Source organism: Eulemur rufifrons, chromosome 24, assembly GCF_041146395.1.
Source record: "Eulemur rufifrons isolate Redbay chromosome 24, OSU_ERuf_1, whole genome shotgun sequence".
Lineage (NCBI taxonomy): Eukaryota > Metazoa > Chordata > Mammalia > Primates > Lemuridae > Eulemur > Eulemur rufifrons.
In genome coordinates this window covers 31211211-31236176 of record NC_091006.1, presented here as the reverse complement: position 1 = coordinate 31236176, position 24966 = coordinate 31211211, and the positions used below count along the sequence as shown (strand labels likewise).

Sequence of the window (24966 nt, the reverse complement as noted above, 5' to 3'; positions counted from 1 at the left end):
ATTTGGCTTGGAACTGAGACTAGAGTTTTAAACTAGACAGACATAATAACCTGGAGTGTGGGGGAAGGGTTCAAGAAAGTACGCAAGCCTTCTTTAAAAGATCTGCTGCGTATTGCCTCTCAGATTTTAATGTGTATATCAATCACCTGGGGATCTCATTAAAAAGAAAATTCTGGTTCAGTTAGTGTGGGATCGGGCAATTCTGCATTTCTAACAAGCTCCTTGGGAATGCTGCTGATTCTAGGACCACGTTTTGACAAGGCAACATAAATTAGGGAGGGGAGTTTCAATAGAGCACAGGTGGCAGGGAATAGACAAATAGGATGAAATATCTGTTTTGTAGGTCAAAATGGTTGAGTATTGGCAATTTTTTTAAAAACCTTTATGTCTACCCCATTGAATAAAAAATTCATTCAGTAAAATGGGGAACAATATTACATATTAAGTAATTTTCGTGCATTCTGACAAATATTTATACCCTACTTAGATGAAAACGTACAATTGAAGCAGTATATGGAAGTAGTAGTGCCCTGTGTTGGTAGGCCTGAGTCCTTGCTAGAAGAATGTGTGTGTACACTTTGCAAGAGTGGGGCTGGAATCACAACCAGCCAGTTCTAACATGGTATAATTTTATGATTTTTACTAATATTAAATCTTCGGAATTGTGTTTGTGGATAAACCCATTTACTGCCACCTGGTGGCTCTGAGTTAAGATTTAAAAGGGAAATATGTACCTTTTTTTAGCTCTAAATACTACTAGTACTTCCTCTGTGAATTTTTTATTTTATTTTTTTATTTTAAATGTACTTGTAATTATTATGGGTACATAATAGTTGTATATGTTTATAGGGTACATGTGATGTTTTGATACAGGCATACAATGTGTATTAATAGTATTTCCTCTGTTTAACTTAGAAAATAGCTAAATATATATTTATTTTAAAAAATAAGATTACATTTAGGGGGACATTTTTGCATTTGGTTTCAACTGGAGGGGAAAATAATGTTCATATTTATATGCATTAGATGGCATTAGAGTTACATGGTAACTTTATGATAATAAGGTTCTTCCTTTCATTTCCACAACTGATTTATGCTGAATAGGACTTTATCCATCCATTTCTTAATGGGTTCAGGAGTTGCTCATAATTGCCATAACTAGGTAATTACTTCTCGGACATGTGTGCATAATGCTATAATAAAGACTACTGTATGTGACCTCGCTTAACTTTGCTTCTCTCCAGTCCCAAGATGTATATTTTCATAAACCTTTCTTTGCTATCTCATAAGAAAGGGGTTTTCTTAATCTTTTCCAAAATTAGATCACTTGATTTTACTTTATCTGGTGAAATAAATTCTCATTACCTTACTCAAATCTGCATTTAACTTTCCTTCCACTTCATGGTTCTCTGCAGCCTCTAAGACCCCTAACCTCCCACCAATAGCAACAAAGAGCTCTTTCTTGACCCCATGTTAAACTGCCTCAATTCTCACCAATTTGTTTTTATAATCTAGGCATTTAAACTTAGTCTAGATTCACTCACAAACATCAGTGAATATCCATAATCAGAATTATGGGACATCAAGACAAAGTAGAAGAATAAAATCTGTTATTGAACTATTATGTGCTGGATTTACCAAGCTTTCCTCTAAAAGTGATATTCATTATTGTGCCAAGATAAAACATCCTACAGGCCTTTTGCAGTGTCCTAATATTGTATGTTTTCTCTTGTTGAATTCTTTTGTGATTACTATTAAAACATAGGTAGTCCCACAGTATACTTTCTCACCTCTCTTTCTCAGGATTTAGAAACTTACATGTCATACTGTCCTAATGATTCTACAGTTTAACTATTAGTGAGAATACTTAGTAATTTTCTAACTTAACAGAACTATTCAAAACAATAATAATTAATGGGGATGTTTCTTGTATACTTTTCAGAATCCATAAATTATTTAATGATTAATATTTTTAGTAGATAACAGATTTCAAAGAAAAAGTATATGGTCATAAATTTTAAAGTTTTCACTCAAGGCTCTGAAATAATGGACATTAAAATGTGTTGACTTAAATGAAACTTCATGATTCTCTTTCATTATTTTCATGCATAGGCCTCTCTGAAAGTGAGTGGGCAACAGAGAGGACTTATATATTTGTGTTTTGTCCAACATAGGTCAGAAAAAGGATAAGCCACAGAAAAATAATAAGGGTTTAGTACAAATTCTGGCTTTCTTAGAGGTAATGAATATTCTGAAATACCTGAAAATTTTTGAAATGATATATAAACTATAATTCTAATATAAAAATAGAAATAAATTTGTAAATTTTCTGATCTCTGATTATGAAGGCAGTAGTAAATAAAACATTAAGTATACATATATTTTAAAAGCTATTTATTAAATATTTCTATTTGGTATCATTATCACTGTTGGAACTATTACTGTCATCATAAATAGAAGTGTTTCTAATTGAAGATACCATCATGTCTACAATGTCTTTTTTGGGGTTTTCTTCCAAATCAGTCTGTATTGCTCCAACTTCTGCTAGCTTCCATTCAAGTTCTGCAATAAATAACCCATCATTAAGTCAAATATAAATCTTGGAAAAATAAAAAGAAGAATTTCTCATCTATATGAAACAGAAGTTGACTGTAATAAAATTAACATGGAAATAATATATTTAGAACTGGATGACAATGAAAGTAATACAGTGTCAAAATACACACTGGATACAGCAAAGTTATACTTAAAGGGAGAAATTACTGTTACAATGTGACTTAGATTGTTTTGTGCTGATAAAATAGAATACCCGAGACTGGGTAATTTATAAAGAATAGAGATTTATTTCTTACAGTTCTGGAGGCTGGAAAGTCCAAGGTTGAGGGGCCTGTGTCTGGTGAGGACATTCTTGCTGTATCATTCCATGGTGGGATTTGAGAGGGTGAGAGAAGGTGGCAAGAGAGGGCTGAACTTGCTTTTAAAACAAACCCACTCTCAAGATAATGAACTCACTTCTGCGATAATGACAATCTATTCAGAGGGCAGAACCCTCAGGACTTAATGACCTCTTAAAGACCCCACCTCTCAACACAGTTGCATTGGGGATTAAGTTTCCAATACATGAACTTTGGGGGACACATTTAAACCACAGCATTCTGCCCCGGCCCCCCAAATTCATGTCCTTCTCACATGCAACATATACTCATTCCATCCCAATCGTCCCAAAAGTCTTAACTTCTTCCAGCATCTCAACTCAAAAGTCCAAAGTCCAGAGTCTTATCTAAATGAGATATTGGCGAGACTCAAAGCAGGATTCATATTGAGGCAAATTTCCCTCCAGCTATGAGCCTATGAAATTAAACAAGTTATCTAATTCCAAAATACAATGATGAGACAGTCATAGGATAGACATTCCCATTCCAAAGGGGAGAAATAGGCAAGAAAAAAAGGGTAACTGGTCCCAAGTAAGTCCAAAACTGAATGGGGAAAAGAACATTAAGTCCTAAATCTGGAGAATAATCTCCTTTGATTCCATGTCCTGCATCCTGGGCACACTGGGGTAAAGGTTGGGCCCCAGCCTTGCTCCTATGGCTTTGCTGGGCCCAGTCTACACAGCAGCTCTCACAGGTTGGAGTTTTGTGACTACGGTTTTCCCAGGCTGGAGTTGCACACTGGTAGCCCTACAGTTCTGGAGTCTCAGGGGCTCCTGTGGTTCCACTAGGTATTGTCCTAGTGGAGACTCTCTGCCATGGTTCCACCCTTGTGACAAGTCTCTGCCTGGGCCTCTAGGCCGTTGGTGACATCCTTTGAAATCTAGGTGGAGGCCACCAGGACCTCACAGCTCTTTCATTCTTCCCACCTACAGAATTAGCATCATTTGGACACTGCCAAAGTTTATTGCTTATACCTTCCAAAGTGGCAGATGAAGCTGCATCTGGGCCTACCTGAGCTGTGGCTGGAGTGTCCAAGGGGTGCTGTGCTGAAAAGTGGGGAGCAAAGTCCCAAGGTGACACAGGGCAGCAAATGCTGAGGTCCCATAGGCATCTCTCTGTAAATTTCACCCTCAAGGTCCTAGTTTGCCTCAAATATCTCTGAAATGCCTTTGGAGTAATTCTGTTGGCTTTATGAATAGAACCTGGATTTCTTCTATCCATATTAATCTCTTTGACAAACAGTCAATTGGCCACACCTTTAGTATTCTTTCCTGAACATGCCTTTTCATTTCTTACATGACCATGTTGAAATTTTTACTTTCTTCTTCCTCTCTAATTATAAATTACGTCTTGAAATCACTTCTCTTTTCTCTCATTTTCCTGTAAGCAGCCAAAAGCAGCCATGCAGCACCATGAAGGGGGATTATTGGACCCAGTTCCAATGCTTTGCCTGCTTAGATATTTCTTCTGCCAGAGATCCTAGTTCATTGCTCTTAAATTCTGCTTTCCATAAAATCCTAGGAGATGAACACAATTCTGCCATGTTCTTTGCAACTAGAAACAAGAATGGCCTTTAGTCCAATCTCCAATACCTTGTGTTCCTCAGTTCCATCTGAGACCCCCTCAGATGGCTTTTACTGTCTATTCCTACCAGCATTCTGATCACAACCTAAATAATCTCTGAGAACTGCCAGACTTTCCCTACAGCTCTTCTTTTCTTCTGAGCCCTCATTGGAATCATCTTTAATGTTCCTTTCACAGAAATCTAGGCTGCTTCTAGTCTGGTCCTCCAAATTCTTCTGGCCTCTACCCACAACAGTAGTCCCCTCTTATCCAAGGTGTCACTTTCTGTGGCTTCAGTTACACACAGTACAGTACAATAAGGTAGTTTGAGAGAGAAAGACAGACCATATTCACATAATTTTTATTATAGTATATAGTTATAATCATTCTATTTTATTAGTAGCCATTGTTGCTAATCTTTTATTGTGCCTGATTTGTAAATGAAACTTTATCATAGGCATGTATGTATAGGAAAAAAGATAGTATGTGTGAGGTTTGGTACAATCTGCAGTTTCAGGCATCCACTGGGGGTCTTGGAACATATGTTCCATAGATGAAGTGGGATTACTGGACCCAGTTCCAAAGCCATTTGCACATTTTCAGCTATTTGTTATAGTAACAGCCTCACAGATTTGTAGCAATTTTCTGTCTTAGTCTCTTTTGTGCTGCTATAATGGAATACTACAGACTGGATAATTTACAAAGAAAAGAAATTTTCTTCTCACAATTCTAAAGGCTGTCAAGGTGCCAGCATCTGGACAGGGCCTTCTTGTTGCACCATTCCATGGTGGAATTTGACAGGGTGACAGAGAGGACAAGAGAGAACCAAATTCGTTTTTATAACAAACCCACTTCTGTGATAATTAACCTACTTCCATGATAACAATATTAATGACCTCATGACCTAAACACCTCTTAAGGGTCCCAGCTCTCAACACTGTTGTATTGGGGATTAAGTTTCTAACACATGCACTTTGGGGATACATTCAAATCGTAGTAAAATGTTTATTTTTTAAAATGACTAAAAGTAAATAGTTTAAAAGTTCAGATCAAGAAGCTAGGAAAAGAACAACAAAGTAAACCCAAGAAAAGAAGAAAGAGGGATATAATGCAGAAAATACTTTAGAGAAAAAGAAAAGTAAAAACAATAGGGATGTCCAGCAAAATCAAACGCTGGTTCTTCGAAGAGACTATTAGACACAATTCAGGCAAAAATGATCAGAAGTAAAGGAAAGAAACCAATTAACATAAAGAATTTACATGGGACACAACAAAACAATAGCAAGATACCATTTCATGTCCATCAGATTGACACACACACAAAAAAATAGGTTAATAAGACCAAGATCTGGTGAAGATGTGTGTAAATGGGAACCCTCATAAAAGTTAAAACTCTCAAAAAATTTTAAAAGTCATGAGACTACTATGAAAAACCATATGCCAATACATTTGAAAACTTTCACGGGAAAATTTCAAGAAAAATATGAATTACCAAAATATGCCTAAGAAAGAAAGTCTGAATATGCCAATAACCAAAAAATTGAATTGATAACCAAATATCCCCTATCCTTGCAAATTGATCATTTTGTCAAATTTATTACTAAGTACTTTATAGATGAACAAAAAACATTTATAAGGAAAATTACAAAATACATTTGAAAGTCATAAAAGAAGACCAAAATAAATCATAAGCTGTGTCTCATTCATGGATGGCAACATTCATTGTTATTCGGGGACCTGAACAGGTTATTTGTGCCCCTATGTTCATAGCAGCATTATTCACAACTATTCAGCCAAAAGGTAAAAACAACCTAAGTGTTCCTCAGCAGATGAAGGGATACACAAAATGTGCTTAAAAAAGAAGGAAATTCTGATAACATGCTACAACATGGATGAGACATTATGCTGAGTGAAATGTCAGTCACCAAAGGACAAATAATATTATGACACTCATATGAGGTACCTAGAGCAGCCAAATTCATAGAGACAGAATGTAGAAGGGTGGTATCCAGGGACTGAAGGCACTGAAGAATGGGGAGTTATTGTTTAATGGGTACAAAGTTTCGGTTATGCAAGAGGAAAAGAATTCTGGAAGTAGATGATGGTGATGGTTGTACAACAATGTGAATGTCCTTAATGCCACTGAGCTGTACACTTAAGAATGATTAATATGTTATTTGTATTAAATTGTATGCTATGTTACACAATTTTTAAATATACCAATGAATTCCATTGCTATCTCCCTCTCAAAAATCAAAAAGTATTAGATACACACTAAATTTGTGTTAGTTTTTGCCTTTAAGGAAGCAGGGAAGGGAACAGCACTAGGAATGGAAATACAGGTAACTTCAACTGTATCTGTAATGTGTTTTTAAAAAAATATATGAACAAATAGCTGAAGTAAACATGAATAAATACTCACCTGTTATTTCTGATAATTGCTATGATATTGAATGTTTGTGTTCCCCCGAACTCCTACGTTGAAATCCTAATGCCCAAGGTTATGTTATAATTAATAAGAGGTGGGGCCTTTGGGAGGCAGAGCCCTCATGAATGAAATTAGTGGAAAGAGGCCCAACAGAGCCTGTTTGACTTTTCCACCATGTGAGGACAGCGAAGTCACTGTCTATGAAGAACAGGCCCTCATCAAACACCACATCTGCTGGCAACTTGATCTTAGACTTCTCAGCCTCCAGAACTGTGAGATATAAAGTTTCTTATTTTTTAGCCACCCAGTTTATAATATTTTTTGTTATAGCAACCTGAACAGACTAAGACAATAATGATTTCATAAATGCTTACTAGATTATTCTTTGTACTCTTATGTATTCATTTTTTAAATTAAAAAGATAAGTTCCAAGATAGCAAAACAATGTAGTGAACCAAGGAGGGGGCTTAGAGAATAGAAGAAAAAGGGTGAAATTCTGGAACAATTAAAGCATTGGAGGTCTCAATAAGGCCTACAACAGTTTTTAGAGAGTGACAGAGTGAAAAGAATACCTATGGAAAACAGCCATTCACAACGGCTTTAACATTATGGTGAGAGGAAAAGATTTTTAGTTTCATAAAATAGAGTTAAAGCAGTTCCAAAACATGAATAGATCAAATAAATGGCCTTAGGAAGTAAAAGTAATTAAAGAAGATAAACTATATAAAGTCTTGTGCTGTGTGCCATGAAAAAGAAAATAATAGGAGACATGGTCTCTGTACTTATTAGGGAGATGAGACTCAAAAGCAATTGAATAATCAACAAAATCAGGTAGCATGTGAATAAGTGAAAAACGAGTTGCATAGAGAATATATGCTATAGTAATTCAGTAGAGAAGAGCGAGGCAGAATATGAATTCATCCAGGGTTACAAAATGGGATAAATGAAAACTGAGGAGACCCATGAAGGTGTAAGTTTGGACAAGAAGAATAAAGAAAGGTAGGGTATTTTAGGTACAAGCAAAGAGTGTGTAACAAAGTGTGATGGCACAAACGAGTAAGGTATGTCTGGGGGTAGTGAATGAAGACCAGCCCAGCTGAAGCCAAAACTAGAAAGCACTGAGAAATAGAGTTAGAAAGGTCAACTGAGATTCTAAAGCAGAAGATTCTAAATTTTTAACTTATTTGAGACAAGGGACTATAAACGATGTTAAGCAAGAGGTGTTATAAGAGTATTATAGTAGGAAGACTAATCTGGAGGTATAAAAGAAGAGAGTAGACGCACGGAAGAAAACATAATGTATTAAGGAAATAAACCTTCATGATACTTGTTAATTTATAGAAGTTTTCACCCATTATTTTTATAAGCAAAATTTGAAAATAACATCATTACCTTCTAGCTTGAGATTTATCCCTCCACATTCTATGATTCCAATGAACTTGCCTTCTATCTGACCATTTTTATAAACAAAAATTGTTGGCAAACAATTGTCATGGTAGTGTTGAATACAGCTATTCACGATGGCTTTAACAAATTTAGTTTCTGGAAACTTTCTTGCTAGAAGACTAAGATGCTCGTTAACCAACAAACACATTGGAATGCTAAAAAGAGAAATAGTACACACAGTATCTTTAGGAAAAAGACTACTCATCTCAGTCTAATAAAATAAGTGAAGCATTCTCATGCCAAAAAATATATTTTAGATAGTTTTTGATATAAAAGTGTATTATTTTCATCCTCTGTTGTTACCTTTAGCAATGATGACTGTATGTAGAGTCCTCTGACTTTTATTGCAAACACCATTATAGCCTGGGAATGAAGCTAGCTACAATGGGAATCTGATGCCTAACGTAGGCAAACTACATCCAGTTAGCATCAGTTTAATTCAAGCCAGTTCCCAGTTTGTAGGTCACAGGAAAAAAACAAAACAAAAACAAAAGCAGGACACTTCTAGGGAATCCTTGCTCTCTGTTTCTAGTCCTGGCTCCCCACATTCATCCTTGACCCTGCTTACAAAGGGAGCTCAGCATAAGAATCTCACTGGGTAACCCTACGACTCTGTCCCTCCCCCAACCTTAAAACCCCTCCAATGGTTGCTTTTAGGATAATGTCTGGATTCCGCAGGTGGCCTTCAAGGGTCTCCATGGTCTGGGCCCTGCCTACCTCTCCAGCATATTGTCTGTCTGCCACCATATTGCACCACATGCTTTAGCCAGATCAAATTGCTTAAAGCCCTACAAAGCACCATGATGTCTCTTACTTCCATATCTTTATTCAAGCTGCATACTCTAAGATACCCCATTCATTCTATATACTTCCTCTAACCCTATATACCTGGGGAAACTTTTCTTATTTTTTGATGCCAAGACCAAGAATGACTTACCCTATAGAACTTTCCATACTTCCCTCCTCCAAAAGTAGAACTTACCACTCCTGTCTTCAGTGCCTTTCCTCTACTATGTGTAGACTTCAACCATAGAACCTAAAAGTACTTTATTATTATATTTAATTGTCTCACTCTACTATATTGAAACGTGCATAATGTCAGAGACAGCCTTTGCATCCACAACATCTACAACATTCTCAGAAATCCTCTTAATCCTAGCTGATGTTACATGTCAGTTTGTGGAGGAAGAAGCCAAGAAAAGTAAATTAAATGCAGTACTCATTTAATTTACATTTCAGAATAGATGTATATCATTTCTTTGGACAATTATAACCTGCTACCAATCTAGATACTGCTTTATTTTAGTTGGTGGCCTACTGAAAGTAATACTAGAGAAACATATACTGCTCAATTTAAGTACCAGTTCTCCACACAAAGCAATGACATAAATTGACTTTGTGAGTTTAAATTTTCCACAAATAGGTTAAATGAATCCACTAATACATAACTCAGAGAAATTTTATCATTACTGTCAGGATGCAAGCGCAGTCAGTGGTATGACAGATACTTATGAGGTGGGTCAGTAGTGCAAACAGCAGAAGGCAGGCGGGCACTGGTGGTGGCAGTGAAAAGCATGCAGTTGAGAGAGTTGGCTTAACAAATTATGGTACAGGGAGAGAGGGGTCGCCTGAAGACAGTTCTGACAAGTGATAGGGGAACAAATTTGGTGTTGGAGTTCAGGGGCCAGAATTTTTAACCCTAGAAGAGCTGTGAAATATGAGGCAGACCTCTGGCCTCAGAAAACAAGTTAAGGGCCTATTTATGGTGTTCAGGGTTCAGAATGAACTACTTCAGTCAATAACATTTGCTGCAAATGGAAGCCAGGTTTGTGAATATCAATGTTTCTCATCCTTATTGGTGAGACCGATGACCAGCAACATTTACAAACTGGTTTAACCAAGGAAGTGGTACAGGTAAAATGAGAATGTGACTCTTTTTAAGACTTTAAAACAATATAAAAATTAATCTACTAAGAGTTTTAGTTACAATAAAAGTAACTTTTATGGGGCATTTTCTTCCATGGACAAGTTGTCCTATCAAAATTTGACCGAGGAATTGGTGAGCTGGTAAATGACTAGACTGTAATTTGCATAAATGACTCTGTATGAATTTCTCTAAGGACCTAAAGAGAGAAGAAATTTATTATTTATTCAGAGATTAAGATGAGGACAGTAAGGGCTGCTGTCATGGCCTCTGTCCCCGGGATAGTTCACAGCTCTCAGGCACAGGAGTTGGGACCGAAAGCTAGAGGGGCTGTTGCAATGAGAGAAACAGTTGGGAAAAAGTCCACTCTCTCCAATTATTATACCAGGCTTATGAGGCCTAGGAACAGTGGGTTACACTTAGCACAACCAGGCATTTTAAAATTAATTGTCTTGGAGGAGTGAGGAGTACGGGAGAACTGCTCTATTACAAGAGACTTAAGAGACATGCTATATCTAAATGTGCTGCATAATCCTGGATTGGCTCTTTGTTAAAAACTATGTGTATTTATTAAAGATATTCTGAAGTCAGCTGGGAAAATTTTAGTAAGGAGTAGGTATTAGCTGCTATTAGAAATTATTGTTAATTTTGTTAGGTGAGAAAATGGTATTGTTATGTAGAAGAATACTCTTGAAGAGGTTCATAGTATGCGGCTCCAAAATATGCCACTCTGGCATAAGGATTATTTTGAACTGAGGGCAACTGAGAAGAAACAGACACAAAACTCTCTGCCCTCCCCCTCTCTACCAGGAAGAGCAGGGCATTCTTAATCACTAGAGACAACTCTAGACTCTTACCAGCCCAGACAAGCACCAGAAGAATCTACATAACAAACCTTGCTAAAAAAAACTTTTATCTTCCATTAATTTCACCTATATATCTACCCTTCCACAATTTGCCACCCCGAGAAGCTCAAAGTCCCTTTCCTTTTTGTTGTCACTTCTCTACAAATTTATAGTTCTTTTGTTAAGACGCTATATAGGCTCAAGTTCTAACCACCTCTTTGAGTTACTTATTGAATTTTCCAGTTGTATGGGTTTTTTTTTTCTTGTTAATCTGTGTTTTATCAGTCTAATTTACAGGGCACCAGCCAATGAACCTAACATTGGTAAGAATTTTTTTCCCTCTCCAACACCCTTATGTTTTAAAGATACATGCTGAAACACACAGGAATAAATCATCACACTGTGTGTAATTTACTTTGAAATGGTTCTGCAGATGAAAATACACACACACACACACACACACACGCACAATGGTATAATAGGCAAAAGGTTCATTATTAAATATAGGTAGTAGGTATTTAGAGTGCTCATTTTATCACTCTTTCTACTTTTCTATATTTTTGAGATTTTCCATAATAAAAAGTTTTAACCTAACTAACAGAGTACTTATTTTTCTAAGTGTGACTAATTCTTTAAATTAGAAATAAAATATTTAAAAATACCTAATTTAATCCCTAAAGCCAATGACTATCAAAAGCTCTATAGATGTATGTATAATATATGCACCTTTCTTTTTCCTGAGTATTCTTTGTTATATGCTTTATAGAACCTTAAAACCAGAAATATGTCTTTAAAAACATTAGTACATTTACATTTTGAAATGCTAAGGTAATTACCTACCTTGATCTGTACAGATGAATTATAACCCACACATCTTTTTCTGCATTTGTGACTTCATTCACATACTGATTTCCAGAAATTTCTCTTAATTCCCCAAATTTTTGTTTTTTTGTAAGACATTTCCATTCCTGTAACCTCTTTTCTCTAATTAAAAAATGAAGTTATATTACATGAGAAAATTGTCATATTCTTAAAGTCATTCTCATATGCAGTAACAATTTAGAGCAATGACTATAATGCCCATACATATCAAACACTTCAAATGATACGATAACCATTGATAATATTATAAAGCCAATTTTTCTTTTTATATGGGAATTTGTGTTTCCATGGATATTGAAAAGTATGAGAAGTTTGCTATTGACCTTTAAGTTTATTTATATTTAGTACCAGGTTGTAATCATAGCTATAGAGTTTATTTAGACATTGGGCCAACAAATTCTCATGTACAGGTTAAATACTTTTTAAAGGAGAATATCTGTAATAATATCTGACATTTATTGAGTGCTTACCATGTTACCAGGCACTATTTTAAGTGTAGCACATTAACTTAATCCTTGCAAAAATGTTACCAAGTCAGTACTATTATCCCCATTTATACGCTTGTAACTATCATGCTAAACTGACCTTCAGTCCAAATCCTTTGTGAATATTTGCAATTACTTGTTATAAACATAAATTTATTCAAGGTAGTGAGGTGGGAGAGGAGAGTGATTATGAGCTCTACGGTCAGACTAAACTGGTTTTAAATGCCAGATCCAATACTTATGAACAGCATGAACTTTGACAAGTTACTTAAATTCTCTAAACTTCGGTTTCCCCAACTGTACATTGGAACAATACTAGTAACTACTTACGTGGGATCGTTGAATATTAAATCAGGTAATACATGTAAATTTCTTAGCATGGTGCCTAGCACACAGTGAACATTCAATAAATGTTACCTATTTGTTCATCCATAGAGAACCTTAAAACTTCATTTAAAAAAAAAACTCTCAAAATTTATATACTTTGATAATTTAGCTATTGAATGCCTGATTCATGAAGCAAACCCAAATGGTTTCTGACATCTCCTCAAGTTTCTTAACATTTAGTGATTCTAAAGGCCGGGCGCGGTGGCTCACGCCTGTAATCCTAGCACTCTGGGAGGCCGAGGTGGGCGGATCGTTTGAGCTCAGGAGTTCGAGACCAGCCTGAGCAAGAGCGAGACCCCATCTCTACTAAAAATAGAAAGAAATTATATGGACAGCTAAAAAATATATATAGAAAAAATTAGCCGGGCATGGTGGTGCATGCCTGTAGTCCCAGCTACTCGGGAGGCTGAGACAGGAGGATCGCTTGAGCTCAGGAGTTTGAGGTTGCTGTGAGCTAGGCTGACGCCACGGCACTCACTCTAGCCTGGGCAACAGAGTGAGACTCTGTCTCAAAAAAAAAAAAAAAAAAAAAAACATTTAGTGATTCTATACCTCTAAATTTTCTGGGGGTACTTACTCCCTTTCTTTCTCTATATATAAATTATATTTTCTTATTTTCTGTACCCTTGATGCTCTGGTATATGGCACCTAGCCAATGCTGTAGAGACTGCCCCTCCCAGGGCTAGCTAATTCCAAGAGATAGCAAACCTTCTCCAGAGAACATGTTCTTCAAACACAAACCAACCAATCTATAGCCCGTATGCTCAACCACTTTATCAGACTGAGCCGCTGCCCCCCTGCCCTCGTCATCCCAGGATCAGGTACCAGACAACTAGAGACAGCCCCTACAGCCCAGAGCCCACCAAAATTACTTAAACTAGCCAATCCTAACTCCTCTTATTTTGCCTTGCCTTGACTTTCCCACAGAAACCACAATAAAGGCTTGTGCCCAAGCTTTCCCCTTGCTGTTTCTGACTCCTGACCAATTCAGGTGCTTTGCTGTATGGTCCTGTGTGGCATGGTGTGCCCCCTTCCCCTTGGGAACTGTGAGTCACAAACTATCCTTTCAAGGCAATCATCTCCTGACATACCTCAATAAAAACTAAATTCTGCATACGACCTTATTTCACATGTTACAAACATGTCAAGTGAAACCTCTCCCTTTGCATAACCAGTAATCCAAGCAAAATGAAGCCTAGAGGAGCAAAGTAACCCAAGGCTAGGACCCTCTCATAGTTTTCAAAGGGGAGTCCTTCAGTTTTCCCTCTACTGGCCCAGATATTCAGAACCGAGAATTACTCCAAAGGCCTTTTGGGAGCCCTACTTTTTTTACACTGAGAATTTAGTACCACTATCACTAACTTCCCTCAATTTGATCTTACTGGCTTAATATCTTCCAGAAATTTCAAAATGTTCTTCTTCCATTAATGGCCCAATGCCCTACTTAATGGTGCAACTATCAACCAGTTTTCTTCTTCCTCCCCTCTTTCACCTTCTACTCCTTCTCATTTTTCTTTGTTATTTCAATGGAATTGGGCAGGGGAGAAGGGTAAACACATGGGCTAGGTTTGCCAGTAGGAAGTCACATAGTGTTCAATGGCCTGCATTTTTTACCTAACAATCATATCAGTTGGGATTCAGTTGCATAAACAGAAAGTTCTCTAGCTATTTTAGACAGAAAGGAGCTTAATCTAGGGAATTAAGTGCTTTGCAAACCGAATGGAAAGACGGAAGGAACAGGTTCTAGGCTGGGCTACCAGGAATGACTTCCAGAACAACATTGCAAAACTGGTCTTCTAAGGCTTTCTTTACTGTAATCTGGAAACTGGGAATCTGGAACTACTATTCCATGGTTGGCCCTAGTATGAAACTACTCTGACAATTAGAAAGCCACTGTAGCAGCTGTCTCCCCTAGCAATAATCTGTTGCCAGAAGAATGGCTCTAAAACCATGAAGCCAAGTCTGGATCAGTATCAGCTAAATGGATGTTTTAAGTGCTAGCACTTCTTTCTCCACTTAATTTAGTTCTCAATTTGAATCTCCTTTGCATGTGTTCAACAGAACCTAAATCACATTCCTTACCATCACTGCAATAAAGTCTGAGAAATGTAGTTTTAGCTCTTTAGCTTCCATGGCACTGGAACATATACCAAGAGAAAAATGTGTATCAGGGAGCCAGTTTAGTGTATCTGCCATAAAAATATACTGCAGATATGTTTATGGCTACATAGAGTGTTTTTTCATCCTTTGAGCTACAAGAGCTTCTGAGTTGATTCACTTGTTATTTTAAAGCTAATCATTTATATAATAGCAATCTGTCCCTTCTTTTTGAATATTATACTTTTCATTTCTTTATTCTGTCCTAAGGCAGTGGCTAGGACATATAGTATGATGTTTAATAACAGAGATGATAGTGTGCAACTCATCTTTTTCTCATAATTCATAGTAACTTTTAATGTTTCTTAAAATACTTATCAAGTAAAAAAGTTCTATTGCTCTACCTTACTAATAGTTTTAAAAAATATTTTCTTGCTGTTTTGTTTTTTGCTTTAAATGAGAAATTTGCTTTAAATTGGCATTATCAAGATAATTAAAGAATTTCCTCTTCTTAAGAACAAGTAATATTTTGAAAGCCAATAGGTTCAGATACAGAAATGAAAATAATGCCATAATTTGGTGGCAACTAAATTTGTGATTTTCATGTGGAATATGTAAGTAAAGGCAGTTGTATTTATGGTATCTCTCTTTAATCTCTGTTGCAGGGACTAGTTGGGTGGTCATCATTATAGCTTCTTCTGGGGAAGGTACATTTGTCAACTTCCCTTGCAGTTAGATTAGGGCCATGAGACCAGATTATAGCCAATGGAACATGAGTGAACGTGATACGTCTATTTCTATGACTCATCCCTAAAATGTCCCATTTGATCTTTCATACTGTCTCCCTGACTACACATAGCAGGAAATAAAGGATTCCAAGATACTGTAGCCCCTAATGAATAGAGCCCAGGTCCATAATTATTGCCTGGAGAAGAGCTGCTTAGGATAATTGTAAGATATGCATCAAAAAGTTGTGTGACCATCACCACTATCTAATTCAAAGACATTTTCATCACTCCAAAATAAATGCCATATCTATTCCCAGTTACTTCCTATTTGTCCATTCCAGGCCCTGGTAACCAATGATCTTCTTTCTGTCTCTATGACTTTTTGTAATAGGTTTTTTTCCCTTAGCATGATGTTTTCAAAGTTCATTCATGTTATAGAACATATTGATATTTCATTTTGTTTTATGGCTGAATAATATTCATGGTACAAATATACCACTTTTGGTCAACTTTTATCTTCCATTAATTTCACCTATATATCTACCCTTCCACAATTTGCCACCCCGAGAAGCTCAAAGTCCCTTTCCTTTTTCTTGTCACTTCTCTACAAATTTATAGTTCTTTTGTTAAGATGCTATATAAGCCCAAGTTCTAACCACCCCTTTAAGTTACTTGTCATTGAATTCTCCAGTTGTATGTTTTTTTTTCTTGTTAATCTGTCTTTCGTCAGTCTAATTTGCAGCACACCAGCCAATGAACCTAAGATCGGTAAGAATTTTTTTCCTCTCCAACACCCTTATGTTTTAAAGATACATGCTGAAACACACAGGAATAAATCATCACGCCATGTGTAATTTACTTTGAAATGGTTCTGCAGATGAAAATACACACACACACACACACACACACACACACACGATGGTATAATAGGCAAAAGGTCCATTATTAAATATAGGTGGTAGGTATTTAGAGTACTCATTTTATCACTCTTTCTACTTTTCTATATTTTTGAGATTTTCCATAATAAAAAGTTTTAACCTAACTAGCAGAGTACTTACTTTTCTAAGAAGTGTGACTAATTCTTAAAATTAGAAATAAAATGTTTAAAAATACCTAATTTAATCCCTAAAGCCAATGACTATCAAAAGCTCTATAGATGTATGTATAATATATACACCTTCCTTTTTCCTGAGTATTCTTTGTTATATGCTTTATAGAGCCTTAAAACCAGAAATATGTCTTTAAAAACATGGCAAGAGAGAGGGAACAAGAGAGAGGAGGAGGTGCCAGGCTCTTTTAAACAACCAGCTCTTGTGTAAACTAATACAGCGAGAACTCACTCATTAACACACTGAGGACACCAAGCCATTCATGAGAGATCCACCGCCATGACCCAAGCACCTCCAAGTAGACCCACCTCCAACATTGGGGGTCAAATTTTGACATAAGATTTGGAGGGGACAAATATCAAAACTATATCACTTACCTAAGATAGCATCTACCAAAACTCTCCACTGTACACTTACTATTTTCTCCTTTATAATTACTAAATATTCAGGGCAGAATTCTTTGAGATTTTACAAATATCCTATTTCTATTTAAACTTTAAACCAATCATTTGAGCATCCGTCAGTGGGTCTTGCCCATAAGGAATTATCACTGTTCTGATGGTAATTTTTCTAATTTCATCTTTATTAGTTAAAATTCTTCAGTAAGGAAGAGCTGTCACTTCTCCTGAAATTGTTCATATATTATTATTTATTTGTATCCCTATGGACTTATATATATTTAGTCTATTATTTGCTTTATAATCAAATATTATAATTATTTATTTTGTTTTTAAAGTTGTTCCAACTGTGGCTATTGGGAAAGTTTTCCATTTGACTCCTGGACACACACCTCCTCCTGGCCACTGCCTTTTTTATTAGTGCTTCCTTGCTTCCAGCACCACAAGATCCTTCAGATGCATATTGTACTTTCCCAACCAACACTGTGGAATCAAGCAGTTCTCCAAGGAGCACTGCTTCCTTTTAGTAGAGAATGGTATTTATAAACCAGGATCTGAGTGCTAGATGTGCTCAGTGCTACTGGAGTATTGCTGCTTCTAACCCCAATTCATGGTTTCTTAATGTTAAAACAACCTTACATTCCTGGAACCAATACCACCTGATCAGGATGTATTATTCTGTTCTTAAATTGCTGGACTTGGCCAGCTGCAATGGCTCACACCTGTAATCCTAGCACTATGGGAGGCCAAGGCAGGAGGATTGCTTGAGCTCAGGAATTCAAGACCAGCCTGAGCAAGAGCAAGACCCTATCTCTACCAAAAAAAAAAAAAATAGAAAACTTAGCCAAGTGTGGTGGCATGTGCCTTTAGTTCCAGCTACTTTGGAGGCTGGGGCAGGAGGATTGCTGAGCCCAGAAGTTTGAGGTTGCTGTGAGCTATGATAATGCCACTGCACTCCCAGGGCAATAGAGCCAGACCCAGTCTCAAAAAAAAAAAAAAAAATTACTGGACTTCATTTGCTAATATTTTCTTAAAGATTTTTGTGTCTACATTCATGAGGGAGATTTGTCTGTAGTGTTCTGTTTCTGCAATGCCTTTGTCTGGCTTTAGTATCAGGATAATGCTGGCTTTGTAAAACAAGTTGGGAAATGTATGAACTTGTTCTAATTTCTAAAAGAATTGTTTAACAGTGGTAATCGATTTTTCCTTAAATGATAGAAACCCTTGATAAACATAATGCTAGAAGTAAAATCATGACCATCTTTATATTGGCTTTTTATTGATACTTTCTGCTTTACTTATATATAACTTGGTGAAGTTCCACTGCACATTATTGGATAGTTTTCTATTTAAGGCTGGTGCAATGGTGTGTGCCTGTAATTCCAGCCACTCAGGAGATGAACTGGGAGGATCACTTGAGCCCAGAAGTTCCAAGCCAGCTTGGGCAACATAGTGAAATCCCATCTTTCTATATAAAATTTTTTTTAAACTTCTATTTAAGCAAAGGCAAACAATTAAGAAAAAATATCATATAATTCCATCTTATATAAAAGGCAGTTTTTAAATGTTACTTAAAAATTAGTTTTGTTCTTCTAAAAACCTATTCCATAAGACAAAAACTCTTAATTTTACTCTTACAATACTTCTTCATTCAAAAATGCATAAGCAACCCAAATGAATCACTGTACCTATATGTTTCAATAGCTCGCATATCTTCTTCATCAAATTCATCTTCAGCTTCCTTCAACTGTGCAAGAGTCATCTTTTCGTATGGTTTAACTAAGCCAACATAAATTGCAGGTAATCAAATTGTTTAAAAGCTATTCTTACTTTACAGCCAATGTCTAGAAAAAACAATATCTTAGATAAATGGAGATCAAGAGTATCTATAAACAAACTTAAAGCAGCCAGCCACAAAATAGCTTTTTATAACATTTTATAATTTTATATTATAAATAGCTTTATATTTATATTAAAATGTTATTACTCCCTCAAAGTTCACAGAACCAACAAGCTACATTTAAAAGTAGATGTGAAAATCAATTAGACCCCTTAAGTTTAGATTTCCCCCAAGTACCTGGAAATCTTGACAAATAATCCATACTATATAGAATAATCAAAATAGAAGGTAATCACAAGGTAGAGGGATATGGTGAAAGAAGACAGCTCACTAGGTTACATACCTAGTGCTATTTTAGTGCTTGTATTAACCAGTACGTGATTTTCAACATGTGAATTAGCCATTTTAGGTCAGTATCCTAATTTTGAAAGGAGGTAGGGTTTATATTATTTCTAATGTTCTCTTTCCCTTTATGTTCGGGAAATACAGTATTACTACCTTAATTGTATTACCCCTTTCATCCAGCCCACCAAATACACCACTATACCCATTGCTTCTTTCTGTAAACGTAAAACCATTTCTTCAATTTCATCTTTTGGCTCTTCCTTTGGAGGAAGAATACCAAAATCTCTTAAAATTTCATTCCATTCTGTATCTTCATTGGGATCCTACACAAAAGAAAAGAAAATCTATTAACATAGTTACACATTTTAATATGTTATTTGTAAAACTGACTGATACATAGCACTTCCAAGTATGCAATTGTTCCTGAACTCTACAGATAATAAGTTTTGAAGAATAAAGCAAAGTGGCCTACTTTGTCCTACTTCTCAGTACTAATAGGATTATACGTTACACTGGTAACTTTAACAAAAAATCAATTTAGAACACTTCTATCAACTATTAAGGAAGTAAACTTATAAGTCATAGAAAATTCACTGATGACTAAAGAGGGCTAAACCAATTCACATCACGCAAAAACACAGTTTGGTTTCTGTTTCTACATAAGTATTCAATCCTTCAGATGAACTTACTTCTATTTTCAGCTACATCACTTTATTAATACATTCCCTCTAGCAATGCACAGGGTTCCAATTTCTCCACAACCTTATGAACACTTTTGTTATTTTCTGGTTTTCTATTATGATCACCTTCGTGGGTGTGAAGTGGTTTGTCATCATAGTTTTTATTTGCATTTTCCTAATGATTAGTGATGTTAAGCATTTTTTCATGTGCTTATTGGCCATTTGTAAATCTTTTTTTGAGAAATGTGTATTCAAGTTTGTCTTAGGCCATTTTGTACTGCTATAACAAAATACCTGAGGACTAGGTAATTTATAAAGAACAGAAATTTAATTCTCAGAGTTCCGGAGGCTGGGAAGTGCAAGATCAAGGCACTGTCAGGTTCCACTGTCTGGTGAGGGTCTGGTCTCTGCTTCCAAGATGGCACCTTGAATACCGTCCTCCAGAGGAAAGTGATGCTGTTTCCTCACATGGCAGAGGCAAAATAGCAAAAAAGGGACCAACTCCCTCCATCAAGCCCTTTTACAAGGGCAGCTAATTCCATTCACAAGATAGGAGCCCTCATGTCTCAGTCATCTCTTTTTTTTTTTTTTTTTTGAGACAGAGTCTCACTTTGTTGCCCGGGCTAGAGTGAGTGCCCTGGCGTCAGTCTAGCTCACAGCAACCTCAAACTCCTGGGCTTAAGCGATCCTACTGCCTCAGCCTCCCGAGTAGCTGGGACTGCAGGCATGCGCCACCATGCCCGGCTAATTTTTTTTTTTGTATATATATATTTTAGTTGTCCATATAATTTCTTTCTATTTTTAATAGAGACGGGGGTCTCACTCTTGCTCAGGCTGGTCTCGAACTCCTGACCTCGAGCGATCCACCCACCTCGGCCTCCCAGAGTGCTAGGATTACAGGCGTGAGCCACCGCGCCCGGCCTCAGTCATCTCTTAACAGTCCCATCTCCCAATACTCTCAGATTGGAAGCACCTAAATTTTGAAAAGGACACATTCAAACCATGGCAAAGTCCTTTGCCTATTTTTAAATTGGGTTGTCTTTTTGTTGCTGAGTTTTAGGAGTTATGTGTTCTAGATACTATCCCCTTATCAAATACATGATTTGCAAAAATTTTCTCCCATTCTGTGGGTTGTCTTTTCACTCTCTTGATAGCATCTTCTGATGCACAAAAGTTTTAAATTTGGTAAAGCCCAATTTATCTATTTATTCTTTTGTTGTTTGTGTGTTTGGTGTCATGTCTGAGAAATCATTGCCAAATCCACTGTTATGTATCTTCCCCTTGCATTTTCTTTTAGGAGTTTCATAGCTTTAGTTATAGGTCTTTGATCCATTTTGAGTTAATTTTTGTGTATTGTCTAAAGTAAGGATTGAACTTCATTGTTTTGCATGTGGATAGCTGGTTTTCTCAGCATCATTTGTTGGAAAAAAAAAAAAAAACCTGGCCTTTCCCCATTGAATGATCTTGGCAGCCTTCTTAAAAATCATTTGAAAATATGTGTGGGTTTATTTCAATATGTCTATTCTATTCCATTGGTCTATATATGTGTCTTCATCAAAACCACACTATTTTGGTTACTGTAGCTTTGTAGCAAGTTTTAAAATCAGGAAGTATGTGTCCTCCAACTTTGTTTTTCTCTGTCAAGGCTGTTTTGGCTATTTGGGGTCCCCTGAGATTCCATATGAACTTTGGGATTGGTTTTTCTGTTTCTGCAAAAAATATTTGCATTTTGACAGGATTGCACCAAATCTATAGATCAATTTGGGTAGTACTGACCTCTTGACAATATTAAGTCTTCTAGTCCATGAACATGGCATATCTTTTCACCTACTTGTGTATTTTTAAATTCCTCTCAGCAATGTTTTGTAGTTTTCAGCATCAAAGTCTTTTGCCTTCCTAAGTTTATTCCTAAGTATTTTATTCTTTTTGATGTTACTATAACTGGAACTGTTTTCTTAATTTCCTTTCCGAGTGTTCATTGTTATCACATAGAAATGTCTTTATCAAAATAAAATTTTAAGGTCACTTTTATTGTTTCCTTCTCCTCGCAGATATTTTCAAACAGGTCTTTTATTTTTATTTTCATAATAAGCAGTTCATACCACCCCCTCCCTGTTGAAGTGTCCACGGAAATAAATCCTTTCCTGCTGACAATCCTCGCTGTCTGTAACTGGCTTTCTGTGCGGCGGGCAACACTGAACCCCCTTGTGTGTTCGGTAACAGTGGGGGAGGACAATTAAATTGAATTACACTCGGGCTCACGTTCCTAGTCTATTTCTCAAGTCAAACAAGTGCAGCAGTTAAGGTTTCTAGGATTCAGGTGTGAAACGCAATACTCAACAACTCTGAACGTTTCCTCTAGCAACAAAGCCAAGTCTTGAAGGTTGAAAAAACGGCATTCTCCCAGAGTTAATTCGAATTTCTCTCAAAAGTAGACAGGGACGCACACAAAATTTAGCACTTGCCAAGAACAAATGTTAGAATCTAACCTGAACCTAACTTCCGTGGCCGCCCTCCCCATGTGTGTCCCTCGGCCTCGGGCCCAGCAGGAGACCCCACGGGGCGCTCCGCTGTCACCCAGCGGCCTGAGCCCCTCACCTGCATGATGTTCTGCGCTGCCCCTCACGCGCCGGAATCGTCCTGTCGCTCCCGAGGCGCCGCGGCCTGAGCCCCGCAGCCTCCCAAAGGCGGGGAGAGAGCCCGCTGCGGGCCCAGCGGTTTCCAACGCCCGTCCGGAGCAGGAGCGGAGAAGAAAGGTTTCCGACGCACCTGTGCCGCGTGCCGCTCTGTTGCCAGGCAACCCAGAGGCGGAACCTAGGAGATGGCCGTGCGCACTGATGCCCCAGGTCCTGGAGCTTCTGTACCACGCAGTGCCTTTCCTGTGCGCTGTGAGGCGCTGGTGCTGGCACTCCTCTCACCCTTCCCTCTATCCTCTATCCCCACCACCAGATCAACCAGTTGTTTCTCAGCCTCTGGGTCCCTTCAACCCCTGAGTCCTGTCTCCATGGAGAAATAACAGACTCCTGGGATGGCCAACCCTTCAGAGGAGGAGTTCTTAATCTGGGACCACAGAGTATATTTGGGTAGATTTTAGGGGACACCCAGCTCCCAGCCCCCAAATGTACACATAGTTTTGTTGTATGTGTACATTTTTTCTAGACTTAAGTACTTTTGCTTTCTTCAGATTCTCAAATGGGACCCTAGGCTCCCCACCTCCATCTTAAAAACCACTGCCTTAGGAGACAGGAGCTCTGGCTTTAGGTAGGAAAGTGTAATTCGATGGAATTGTTCTCCTCCTCTACCTTAAAACATGGACAGTTGGGTTCCTTGGTACTTGAGTACAGGGTATTTACTGGGAGCTTCCAGGGGAGAAAACACTTGGTGTTATACACAGAGTTAAACACATGGTTCCAGAGATACACTCATAGGATTTGGAAAAGAAGAAAAAAATGTTTCTATGGACACAATCTAAAATGCAAGTTCAGCATTGGACCACTCCATCTGTAGTGCCTAGTGGATACTTTATACAGATCCTATACTACTAGTAGCCAATATATTCTATTGTGTTTGTGTATGAGACATTAATTTGTTAAATGTAAATACTTAAAAACATATTATCACAATTTTTGTAACCATGTCTTTGGTATTTCCTCTTCCTCATCCCCTTCCCCTCCTTCTTCTTCCTTCTCCTTCTTCTTCATCCTAGGAGCCCTAAAAACATGTTACCTTTGTCTCTCTGGATTTCTGAGAGGCCTTGGGAACTGCTGCTTAAATGAATATTCAACTCTCTTTTCTTCTTTTGACAATCTAAAATCCAGGCTAGTTGAATTACTGTGCACAGAACTACCCAATGCTGCCCCATGCATTTGTGGCTTTAGAGCAGGAAGCTCTCTCTCCTCTCAAGATCCTATCTTGTCAAGGCAATTAATTTTTCTAAAAATGTAATGTTTTTACTCTTCTGCTGCTTCTTTCAAGTTCTTCACTCAGGCTGATGAGAAGTAAAATTTAGGAACTTTGTTAGTAAAAAGTGTAATTTAAGCTGTAATCATTGGTCAACATTAGGGAGACTAAGGTTTGTTAGGTATTCCGATCTAAAGAATATATTTATAGACCTAATCTCACCTACTCAAAGAGCCACCCCTCTATAATCAGCCAGCAACCTCCTTGGTGGAGAAGGTGGGAATCAAAGACGGAAGTCGCAAGAGAAAATCTTAGGGTTTTTCTTGGGGGAGATAAACTCAACCTCCATCTGAGGTCACTTCTGTGTCCACTAAATATTGATTTGGTATAAAAAATTCTCCATGTGTGTTCATGATCCTTTACTAGTAAGATTATTTTCTTTAAGGTAATGGACAAGACTGGTGTCTTTTCAGATGTTGCAGGGTGAAATAACTTGTTTTAAGATAAACTGAATGTTATAAGCTGGTAGAAAAGGTTATCCTATCCCACTGATATATTTGTAGTAATCAAAAATCCATTTTACAGCCTATAAATCAGAACTTGCTTATGGGACTATTGGATGGGTCATGGCCCAATCATTTCCACAACTAGTGTAGTTTCAGTTGGTATTCATATTCTAAGATTGGTGCCTATTGGACATGCTGGTATTTATAAGAGCTGGTGATTTTGTCACTGCAAATACAAATAGGATAAACTAAAATAGCTCATTAATACTCAACTGTCTATGAGTGCCTTTAATGAAAATATAAGAAAAGCATGTGTGCCAGTACTGTCAAAAGCTACAGGGATCTAAGGAACATCATTATTTATGAGTTTACTACACACTATTTATCATTAAAACACAAGGAACCATATTTTAAGATGCTTTTTAAATTTGCAACAAATTACACATTTACAATCCCACCCAAATTTTACT

The 24966-nt window shown here is 37.1% G+C and overlaps 1 protein-coding gene across 1 annotated transcript; it reads right to left on the bottom strand.

Moving 5' to 3' along the window:
- Positions 1 to 2373: 2373 nt before the first annotated feature.
- On the bottom strand, positions 2374 to 22812 carry PDCL2 (phosducin like 2). Its single transcript, XM_069458212.1, has 6 exons — positions 22689 to 22812; positions 19613 to 19733; positions 18914 to 19004; positions 11980 to 12123; positions 8317 to 8525; positions 2374 to 2562 (listed from the first exon to the last, which is right to left on the bottom strand). Exons 1-6 carry the CDS (start codon positions 22692 to 22694, stop codon positions 2408 to 2410), a joined length of 726 nt encoding a protein of 241 aa, XP_069314313.1. The 5' UTR covers positions 22695 to 22812; the 3' UTR covers positions 2374 to 2407.
- Positions 22813 to 24966: the final 2154 nt, after the last annotated feature.